The 12,099-nt window shown below is 41.4% G+C and overlaps 1 protein-coding gene across 6 annotated transcripts in view; it reads left to right on the forward strand.

Annotated features, from left to right (window-relative positions):
• The window catches only part of LOC149317707 (adhesion G protein-coupled receptor B1-like), a 386,998-nt gene that overhangs the window by 144,494 nt on the left and 230,405 nt on the right, over positions 1–12,099 (forward strand). For all 6 annotated transcript variants that reach the window (XM_089518056.1, XM_089518058.1, XM_089518057.1 and 3 more), the window contains exon 3: positions 11,811–11,969. In XM_089518056.1, the coding sequence (XP_089374182.1) occupies positions 11,811–11,969 (159 nt within the window). The remainder of the gene's footprint in view (positions 1–11,810; positions 11,970–12,099) is intronic.

Here is a 12,099-nt window from a genome sequence, read left to right on the forward strand (position 1 = left end):
ATCACTGAGCAGATCTGATTCTGTCCAGCAGAGGTCAGTGATAACCCACAATCAGCTCCTAGAATGGAAATGGCATATTAGGCTTACTGGAAGGTGGGTCTGAGCAATGGATGTCCGAGTGCAATGGCTTCGCTCATTGGATGGATGCATGCCTTGTACCTCTGAAAACCATGGCTATTCATGGTAAACGTCTCTTTATTTCTTGCTCTCCTTTGGAAGGTGGATGATTTCAGCTGTATTCCCCCCACGTAGTTTAAAATAGGAAGGCATAGCACATGGACCACACATGATCATAAGGCATTTTTCTCCCAGACACACAATGTTTAATTTTCTTTGTGGGGCACAATGTGTGTGTGCGCACACACGCGCACACACACACACAGAGTTGCCCTTCCTAACTCGCAGATCTGAGATCAGCGACATTGAATATCCATGAAGGGGCGACCTCCACTATTTTCAATGGCACGTGCATGCCTAGACTGTGCGCACAGGGGCGTGCCCCATTCAAGTCTATGGGGCTTGAATATGCGTGAGCCTCCATTTTCATGGGGGTGGGTGGGTCCAGAACAGATCCCCTGTGAAAATGGAGGGCCAACTCAGTGTGTGTGTGTGTGTGTGTGTGTGTGTGTGTGTGTGTGTAATGCCCTCCACATCCCCTGGTGGTGCGGTTTGACATGTGTTGGGGTTTCTGGTTGTTGTGTACCTTTAAGTCATTTCTGATTTGTGGCAACTCTAAGGTGACCCTATCATATACTTTTCTTGACCTTATCCATTTTCTTGGCAGATTTGTTCAGAGAGGGTTTGCCATTGCCATCCTCTGAGGCTGAGAGAGTGTGACTTGCCCAAGGTCACTGAGTGGGTTTCCATGACTCAGTGGAGATTTGAACCCTGGCTTCCATAGTCCAATGCTGAAACTACTACACCACACTGACTCTGGGGTCCCTGGGTTGAGAATTAAAAACTTCTCCTGAACCTAGCATGGGAGGGAATTGGTAAAATAAAAATAATAATAATAATAATAATAATAATAATAATAATAATAATAATAAGGGTTTTTATGAGATTCAAGGTACGTATGGTCCTCTGAGTTCCAGCAGAGACCCAGTTAGACCCTTTCACTCTCTGGCAATTGCCTGCCTGTGACCAAAAGTACAAAATCCTGTCATTCCTTCAAGAAGCATGACTCTGCATACCAAGTGTTGTTCCCTGTGCAGAAAGTGCTGTAGTTGGGGACCTATTCATACAATTGTTGGCACAGAAAACAGCATCTTCTCTTTTTTTAGAAATATCATTTTCTGTGTAGAATAATGCTGTTTCCTGCACAGCAAACCATTCAAAGTTTGCACAGAATGAGTCTCAAAGGCATCTAAACTGGCACAGTTTCCCAATAATTTTAGAAAATTTCTAACATTGCTCATTGCTTTACCTTGAAAACTAATTTAGCAAAGGATTGCATCCCTAGCGTAGCTCAACCACCACTTTTCCATATTGGTGTAGAGAGTTATACTGTTACACAGGGAAGCTTTAAACAGTGATTATCCTGTGAAAATCATGTGATCGCGATTAAGATTTTCACACACATTGTGATTAAAGAGCCATTATCCCAGGAATAAACAGGAAACAAACAGGAACAAATCATGGGATTTCCCCATGATTGATTTGTTGCTGTTTATTGCCTGTTTAATCCCACAATAATGGCACTTTATTCACAATGTTGTGTGAAAATCTTTATCGCAATCACATGGTTTTCACAGGATAATCACTATTTAAAGACCCAGTTTTCCCCATGTCATAAAGTCCTATGTTGTGGGACCTTGTCCAAGATATTTTGTTGCACTTGTGGGGGGAGAGGGGAGAACATAACTATCAGCTGCCTGGAATCCATTTTGGGGAAAAGGCAGGATATAAATACAATCAATCAATCAATAACTGTTCAGGCTGTTTTTATATGTTTTGTTTTTCTTTCCCTATTTCAAAACAGACATAAATTGTTGTTTTGTGCCTTCAAGCCATTTCTGGACATGGCAAACTTAAGGTGAACTTATCAAGGGTTTTCTTTGCAGAATTTATTCAAAGTGGGTTTCCTCTGAAGCTGAGAGAGTGTGACTTGCCCAAAGTCACCCAGTGGTTTTCCATGGCCAAGTGGGGAAATCAGACCCTGTCACACTACACTGGCTCACAAATAAATGCCCGCAACCAAAAGTGGGATATATAAAACTTTTCTTTTCAAGCAGCCTGTTAATATGTAATTGCACCCAGGGAGCTTCCTTCCTGGAATGATGTTTTGGTAGGTTTTTAATAGGAGCCCTGGTGGCGCAGTGGTTAAATGCCTGTACTGCAGCCATTCACTCTAACCACAAGGTTGCGAGTTCAAGACCAGCAAAAGGGCCCAAGCTCGACTCAGGCTTGCATCCTTCCGAGGAGGTGGCTAAAATGAGTACCCAGACTGTTGGGGGCAAATTAGCTTACTTGCTAATTAGCTTACTTGCTGTTCACCGCTATGATCTTTGGAATAGCGGTATATAAATAAAACTAATTATTATTATTATTATTATTATTATTGGTTTTATCTTTTTTATATTTTATACTTTTTATCTTGATGTGGTGTTTTGATTGTGTTTTATTGTTTTAAGTATCTTTTGTGAGCCGCCTTGGTTCCAATTTGGGAGAAAGGCATGATGATGATGATGATGATGATGATGATGATGATGATGATGATTTGACATCATATCCAATGGGGAAATCTATACATTAAAAATGCATAGAAATTTAGACATTAGGAATAATGTGTGTCAACATCTGCAGAAATTGCTATGCAGGAAAGGTAGAGTGGAGGAGAAGTAGGAATAGGAATCTGCAACCCAGTTTGAAACTTTTAGGAATGAGAATGATTGTAGGATGCTGAGAAACCAGTTTTCAGTGAGAGAGAGAGAGAGAGAGAGAGAGAGAGAGAGAGAGAGCTGTGTTAGTCTATTGAAGCATAAAAAAGAAGGGGAAGGGGGAGGAAGGTGAATTTAGCAACACCTTTAAGACTGACTGGGTTTTCTTTAGCAGGAGCTTTCATGAATCTCAATTTCCTCAGATGCATGAAGAAAGTTAATGAAAGCATCAAGTATATAGCAATTACATGGATGCAACTAGGCATGTTGCTATGGTAGTGGTGGCGAATGAGAACATTGCACCACAAATAAGAATATTGTGCCCTTCCATGAAACGTTCCTTCAGTCCACAAATTTCTAGCATTGCAGAAACTTAGAGCCTTGCTTCTAAGGCTTGTAGAAATTTAAGCATCCGCAGAAAAAGGGAGCGAGCCACTTGACCAAGGTAATGCAAATCAAAGAGTTCTAGATGTAAGTGATTTTCAGATTTCACTTTGGGGACTGAAGGAAAAAATTGTTTGGGTGGCAATGCTCTCATTTTGCCCTCTTCTTTCACAATGGGATCAGAGTGCAATAGGATGCAGAAAGATGCAAACACTAACCAATGAAAAGTTTTTAAAAATGAAACAAAAACAGATTTTCATTTTACTCCATGAAATTTGCCATTGCTACACACTCCAAATATGAGGCATTAAAAAAAAGCATCTCCAAGAATGAACTGTTCCTCCCATTTTAATGCAGAGACATTTCAGTTCTGTACATAGTGGCTACGCAGGTCCTGAAATGCCAATTGTTACAGATTCCCTACTGTTAAAGAGGAGGCAGTACATGAGATGGGTTGGGAAAAGCAGATTGGAAAGGCAAGGAGATATCTAATTTTCCTGACTGCTGCAAAGGATGCTCTGAGAGTCTCTCTGGATGCCATCTGCTAGACTGATTCATAAGCACCTCCAGCATGTGTTCTCTCTGGTGGAGGTGGGATGGGAAGGGAGGGAAGAGGACTGTCCTTTCTCACTCAGGCAGAACCACGGCTTTAGCTGTCATCTCCATGTGATTTCTATGCCAATGCATTTGCTAGCCTCTTGTCTTGGAGCCAAGAAATGCCCTTCAGAATTGGATAGACATATTGGATAGATCTAAGGCAGAGATACCGTATGTACTCAACGATACGTCAACCTCGTGTATAAGTCGAAGGCAGGTTTTGGGGCCAAAATAATGGATCTTCATGTGACCCTTGGGTAGGTCGAGGGTAAAAGTTAGGGGCATGTAACAGAGGGTGTAAAGGAAGAAGCAAAGAAAAATGATGCCAAAGAACTTACAAAATCCCAACAAGCATAACTATTTGTGCTCATCCTAAAGACCGGATGGATGAGAGAATAGAGGGGAGCCAGTGTTTCCAGAACAATTTTCATTCTTGACTTTCATCAGAGAATGGTTTCTTTTTAAATAAGAGTTGAAGTATAGTTCTTACATTGGCCCATGCTCAAGTTGACTGAAGATTTTTGGGATCAGTTTATTTTACTAAAATGCCAACAGTTATACATGAGCCCTGGGGGCACAGTGGGTTAAATGCCTGTACTGCAGCCACTCACTCACAAACCATAAGGTTGTGAGTTCAATACCAGCAAAAGGGCTCAAGCTCGACTCGGGCTTTCATCCTTCCAAAGGGGTCGCTAAAATGAGTACCCAGACCGTTGGGGGCAATTAGCTTACAATTTGTAAACCACTTAGAGCACTAATAAGCAGTATACAAATGTATTTGCTATTGCTATTGCTACATGAGTATATGCAGTAGGCAATTGAGGTGCATCTGAGACCCAATTTTCTAACCCCAAGACCCCCCCACACACACACACACACAGGAGATACACGAACTGCCCAAACAAAGACTGAAGAAGCAAACACCTAAATTTAATGGCCAGAGGTCTCCATTTGGTTCTTAAAATGGGTATTCGTCCATGTTTACACATACTGGAAGGTCCTGCAATGTGTGGAAGATCAAAAAAGCCACCCCTAGAGACTTCCAAGAGTTGAAATTCATCTCTTTTGGGGGTAGGACTCAAGGAATCGGGAAGAATCAAGAGCCATAGAAGAGTCTTTGAGGGGCATATGAAGCCCAAATTTTGCACTTTGTCTACCCCAGTTCTAAGGCAATTCAGAGCCAAGGTCACCAAGCCAAGAATTCATAGCATCCTAATATGAAAATTAACACCGAAGGAGAGGAGGAACCCTCTTGCATCCGGAGGTATTTCTTTTAATCCACTATATCCCAATGAGTTCATTATTGCAGCCACTACTCTACTGTATTAATAGATCAGCGACCATTCATCTGCAAACAGCCACTCAGCCACAGGGATAAAGGAAGCAATGATTTAAAAAGAAAAGGTTGATTTTACCCAGTTTAAAGCCACTCAGGCATGGCTAATGTTAATATAAGCTTTGAGCTCTGTAAGACCCCCTGATAAATGCTTCTTGGCTAGCACAAGTTGGGGAGAAATTGAGAAGTGATGAGAGACAAGTTCAGCCATTTAGTTAGGTGTGTTGAAAGGAAGGCGTGATGTATAAGGTTGCCTTCCCAGGCCAAAGAAAAATGTCTGGATTGTCATGTATATCAAGTTTACCAAAGACCTGGAAGGGGAATTAATCTCAGTTCAGGATAGGTGGTCCTGTCATTGAAAGCTGCCCTATGCAAAAATACAATCATGGAATGAAAGAGTTGGAAAAGACCCATAGGCCATTTTGCCCAATCTCCTACTCAGTGCAGGAACGCCAGCTAAAACATCTCCTGCATGTAGGTGTCCAGACTCTTTTTGAAGACATCCAGAGAAAGGGAGTCTGCAGTCTATCTAGGTAAATGGTCCCATTGCTGAATGGCTCTTGCTGTCAAGATGTTCCTTCAAGTGTTAAACTGAAATCTACCCTCTTGTAACAGGGAGAAATGTAAGGTACCACACATCAGCAGGAAAAAAAATGAAAGGCTCAGTTATAGGATGGGAGATACTTGGCTTGACAATTGTACATACAAAAGGGATCTGGGAGTCTTAGTGGACCACAAGCTGAACATGAGTCAATGGTATGATGCATCAGCTAAGAAAGCAAATGTGATTCTAGGCTGCATCAATAGGAGTGTATGTCGATCAAGGGAAGCAATAGTATCACTCTACTCTGTTTTGGTCAAACCTCACCTCTAATATGGTATATTACTATTGAGGAAGGGGTACTTGACATCCAGGTAGAAAAGAAGGACTGGGTTGTCTAGAAAGGGAGGAGTGAGACATGGATTCAGAAAGTGTACAACGGGGGCCTTCTATGTGTCTTGATAGGTTCCAGTGAGAAACAGAGCTTGGAAAGATTTATGTTAGCTGCAATATGCTGCTTTTTGAAGTAATGAGAAGAGAACCATATCCTAGTTTTTGTATGAACACTGGTACCAGCAAGTTATGCTTTGCGGATATACCGAGTAACAAACACTTTGGGTGTTGGAGGAACTTATTTTTTGGATCACACGAAAGGACTTGGATATTTGAGGCCATTTCTATTTTTAAGGCTTTCTTTTCAGAAAAAAAAAATCTAACGCTGTAGGGTTAGTGGAATATTAGTCATTGTTTTCAACATATGTGTTTTAACATTAACAATAGGTGTTACAATTGAGGTGAAAGCTGACACATTACTTAACATATTGGGTGATTAGTTCAAAGTGTTTTAAGTAATTTGTGCTGTGACATTACCTAAAAATATCCCCAGGAACTGATGTGAGAGTTGCCCATAGAAATCAATGGTGGCTTTTGTACCACAGCTGTGCTTGGGCACCCGCCTCGATCCATAGGGAGAGGCGGGATATAAATTATTATTATTATTATTATTATTATTATTATTATTATTATTATTATTTCCATCCCATCCCCTAAATCTTACAAAGGTAGTACATACTTTCTAAATCACTTAAAACATCCTGTTTGCTTCTAAGGGGATGGGTAGAGCCAGAAAGTACAACACTACAATACTGTGCATTACTTTACCCCTGGTTTCACATAGCAAGAATGATACTCTTATTGTTGTTGTTGCTGCTGCTGCTGTAACCTGAGAAATATTCAGTCATGAGAACATCCCTCTCTGCAATAAATTGAAGTGATACGGTCCAGGTAGGAGATACAAAATGATGTTAGTGGTTTGAGCATTGGACTACAACTCTGGAGACCAGGGTTCGAATCTGCAATCAACCATGGAAACCCACTGGGTGAATTTGGGCAGGTTACACTGTCTCAGCCTCAGAGGAGGGTAAAGACAACCCCCCTCTTAACAAATCTTACCAAGAATACCTTGTGATAGGTTCACCATAGGTAGGAAATGACCTGAAGTCACACAACAGTAACAACAACAACAATGGTTCAGGTACATATTTATCACAGGATGGCCAGTAAATCTGTCACCAGAGGGGTGGTGAATCCACTCTTGATTTTCCTATTATTGTTTCCACTGCACCTCAGAATTGATTGAGAGCACTACTGGTTCTCTTGTTGTTGTGTGCCTTCAAGTCCTTTATGACGCATGACAACCCTAAAGTGAATCTATCACATTGCTATATGCAAACTCCCAGAGGTGTTTTTTGCAGCTGCTGGGCATCTTAAAGGTCAAAATTGCCCCCTAATGTCATCTGGGGCCATTTTACCACCATCCATTTTATAACATCCCCACACAGGGACTATTTTGAATCCAAGGGAGACGTTCCTTAATAGTAAGAAGTGAGTTCAAAGGCATTTCCTTGGCCTTAGAAATTACCCCACATCCCTTAGCAGGTATTTGGGGGCTATATATATATGTGTGTGTGTGTGTGTTTTTGGGGGGGATGGAGAAGAGTGTGGCCTTCCAAGCTCTTCTGGGGTGGCTAATGTAGCTCCTTTAGCCTGTGAGAGTTGGCCACTCCTGTTTTACACTAATGGCCTTATTTTGTAGGGATCACCTTCAAATTTTTCTAGCTATTATCAGGTCCCAATCCATGACAGTTATCCCTCACAAAGAGGGATTTGATGTAGAAAAGAGATGTTATTCGGATCCAGTGCAGGCTCTTTGCTCCTCCAGTGTGTCCAGAAGATCTATTCATTAATTAGAGCAAACCTACCTCAGTCTCTCTTGATGGCTTTTAATGATATCATAATGGATTTCACAGTAAAACTTGGACCCGTTTCCATATCCCATCATTGAACAGAAGGATCCCTCTATGACTGGCAGTCAGCTTTGATGACAGAAATACATTTTGCTTAATGCTGCAATGGTATGATGAAATTGCTTTTTAATGCATTATGGCAATTAAGCATTTTGCCTAACTACCAGTCAAGAAGGGAACTCAGACAGATAAGTCATTTGTCCATCAAAGTAGCTGTACGGGACCTGATCCGTTTCCTGTTTCCATATCCCTACCGCTTGCCATGGGAGGAGGAGGAGGAGGAGGAGGAGGACATGTGGTCCTTTCTAATGGCATGAACTGAAGAAGGTTCTTTTTTAAAAGCTCTTTTCCAGTCCAATGTGTCTGGTTACAGAGATGCAATCGATCAGACTGTGTGAGACATTAAGGGGATGCCATTATGTCAATAGACATTGATGGCCCTGAAACACAATCTATCTCCTGTCAGGAAGTGGAAGAGACAAGGCACCCAACTTGTGCATGCCATTAGAAAAGTCATTGCTCGGCCAAGAAAAACAAACTTCAAGGAGGGGGAGGAAAACCCTTGCCTTCAAATCTCTTGAAGGTCAACTTGTCTTCTTTGCATGTGTAGTAATATAGTAGGGCAGGCCTTATCATTAGATAACCTGAGGCAGTTGCTTGAGGAGGCAGCATGAAAGGTGATGAAAGGAATTGTTGTGTGTCAAAACTCCGAATTAGCTTGATGCCTTAATGTTTGGTGGAGGACTCTGTTTGGTCACAACTGTGGAACTGAATACAATTGTCAATCCAGTCACCTTCTGTATATGCAAAAAGGAAAGGTGCTATCTGGTTCTTCACCTCATGTTGCAAAATAACTTGGGCCAGTCTAAAAAGACAGAGGATCTAACTTCAGAAATCACCTGATGTACAGGAAGGTATGGATTTCTGGTTGAAGTCCCAGCTACTAATAGGATACCAGATAGCCATTGCCCATTGTTTCACTTCTTCCCTTACATGAGGAGGCACCAGGCCAGTGATGCCCAAACTTTGGTCCTGCAGATGTTTTGAACTTCAGCTCCTGGAAGTCCCAGCCACCTTGGCCAACACTCTGGAATTCTGGAAGCTGAAATCCAAAATACCTGGTGGACCAAAGTTTGGGAATCACTGATCTAGGTACTGTATGTAGATGTGACACAACTAGCTGGATATCTGACCTAGAGGTGATTTTTCCCCAGAGCTATTGGATGATTCAGGGTTTAGAGAGTAAGGAGACCTACAGGGATTACTTGAGCTATACGGTGTCAGATGTATATGGTCTGGGTGTAATCAAGGGAAACCAAAAGGATAGGTGATAGGAATTACTGTATCAAACTTTGTTGGAAGGGTGATGCCTTCATTCCAGGTAAAAGAGGTAAATCCATGCCATTCAGATAGATGACTGTCCTCTCTAAAGTTTATAGTAATGTTTTCAAAATTTTCATTAGTAGATATAAATCAGCATGTGCTACCTATTGTATATATTTGTGTTTAAGTCAACTTCTTGCACAAGTCAGGGGCAGGTTCTGAGGCCAAAATTATGGATTTTGATATGACCTGTGTAAAACAAAGGATGTGAAGGACAAAGCAAAGGAAGACAGTGCTGAAGAAGTTATAAAATTCCAGTAGGCATAACTGTATATACTCACCCTAAAAGCTATATAGAGGTCGAGGGAATTACAGAAAATGGTGGCTGTGTGATGTGTGTAGGAGACTACAAGGCACAAGCAAAGCTAAGAAAACACACACATATCAGAAAGGATGTAAAGGCCAGAGTTAGAGTATTGTATTAACTCGTATATATAAAAGGAACCATCCCCTTCTCTAAGTTGAACGGTGAAAGGTGAGTGAGAGCTTAGTCTGTCCCAGGAGAACCTGAAAGGAGAACTGATCTCTTCTACTTTCTTTGTGCTCCTTTGAGGGGAAGGACCAAAGAGCTTCTGCCACCACTATTTTCCTACCGAGGCATTCGAAAAGGTCAGAAGCATCTCCCTGTTGGAGAGAGCAGAGGACGCCGGTGCTTCTTTTAGGTTTTCCCAGGATGGAGTAAGCTCTTGCCTTTCACCACTCTACTCAGAGAAGTGAAGGGTTCCTTTTTTGGTTGGAACTAAGGTACAGTACTTGGTTGGGTTGATTTCTTCACGAACATTTCTAGACTTATACATGAGTATATACAATATATTGAAAGCGTGACCTCTTCTGATGCCTTTGGTGCTTGATGCATTTTGTATCCCTTAATTATGTATTAACACGTTTATTTAACTTACCACTCTCTCCTCCACCCTTCTCTAGCTTCTTTGGGAGAAACTGAAGTTTTAATAGCTGCTTATACTAATACAATACAATAAAAGAAGATATGTGCTGCCCAATTAATCAGCAGTGCCCTTTCCCTAATTTATGAAGCTCTTCTAGAGATTAACATTTATGAAATGAACATAAACTAGCCTACATATTGTTCAGAGTATGTTATGATCCCAAATCACTTTCAAAGATATCTTGGTGGCAAAAACATAACCCACCCCAACAGATAGATATGTTTTCTCTGCAAAAGAAGCATACTTCATTCTGCTTATTTGAATTTTGTGATGTTTGAAAATTCCATGCAGCATTTTCTTTTTATCTTTCTTGTTTTGGTTGTTGTTACTGCATGCCTTCAAGTCATTTCTGACTTACGGCGATCCTAAGGTGACCCTATCATAGGGTTTTCTTGGCAAGATTTGTTTAGAGGAGGTTTGCCTTTGCTTCCATCTGAGACTGGGAAAATGTGACTTGTCCAAAGTCATCCAGTGGATTTCCATGGTCAAACAGGGATTTGAACCATGCTCTTGAGTCATAGCCCATCATACAAAACACTACACCAGGCTAGCTCTCTATTTTTATCCTTATCGTTTGCAATGATGAGGGTTATCACTGCAACCTGATTTCTGTTGTTAGTCCTAACTAGGACAGGGTCATCAAATCAATTGCATTTACTTCCATGTTGTCTCAACATTCAACAATCTGTTGAACAGGATTCTAGCCCCAGATTGCAAGAATAAAATAAAATAAATCAGTAGTTTTCTTAAGAGACTTTGCGTGATGTGTCTTTGAGTGTGTCCCAAGCTATTCATAGTGCCCCTCCCGCCTTAATAAATCCTCTATGTTTTGGCATTTTAATTTGTTGTATTATTTTTTGATGAGAGGGAACATACTTCTGGATAGCCTTAGTGGTCCAAGCAGAGTAGGTATATCAACCTCAAATGGTGGGTTGAGCATCAGCTTCCCCATCAGGCCATAAGCTGGCACTGAATCCCAAAATGTCCAAGAAGAAAATAATTCAGTTAGGGCATTTGTGGGGAGGGGGGGGGTTAGATACTTTTTGTCCAACTGCTTTATATGTTCTTTTAAAAAAAAATAGCAAGTGGTAAGCAGCAGAAATTTGGGGACAGTGTTTACCTCTGTGAAGGTTACCGTGTCCTGGAAGCATGTCCAATATGATGCCATCAGTACTTGGCTTTTTAGAGACACAGCTGCTGGCATTAAAACGAGATGCAATTTTGTGTCTGGCTAAGTGCTGAATAAATCCCCTTAATGAAGACAGCTGAGAGAGACCAGAAATATTTATTCAATAACAAGTGAATCTTCATGTTGTTGCTTCTTGTGTGTGCAAGGTGTCAGCCTTTTAGATTTTTGTCCACTTTTTCAAGGTTACATGAAGACTTATGGTTTTCTGTTTGTTTGTTCATTTGTTTGTTTTCCTGGTTTCTGCCCAGGTGGATGGAATCCTTGGTCAATGTGGGGAGAGTGCACCAGGGACTGTGGGGGAGGCCTCCAGACCCGCACCCGGACATGTCAACCCCTTCCTGAAGATGGCCTCATCTGTGAAGGAGTCTTAGAAGAAGGGAGATTGTGCAACCGGAAAGCTTGCAACCGTAAGTACATCTTGTGTTCCAGACAATTAACTGTGGCTGCAACTCAGAGACCATCTTGACCACACTTCTCTTGCTTTGATGCACGGTGTATGTGTGACTTCTTGGAATGATTGTGGGTTCTTTCATGGAG

The sequence above is a fragment of the Sceloporus occidentalis genome, unplaced genomic scaffold (genome assembly GCF_023333645.1).
Source record: "Sceloporus occidentalis isolate IW3139 unplaced genomic scaffold, rSceOcc1.0.p SCAF_3, whole genome shotgun sequence".
In the NCBI taxonomy this organism is placed as follows: Eukaryota; Metazoa; Chordata; class Lepidosauria; order Squamata; family Phrynosomatidae; genus Sceloporus; species Sceloporus occidentalis.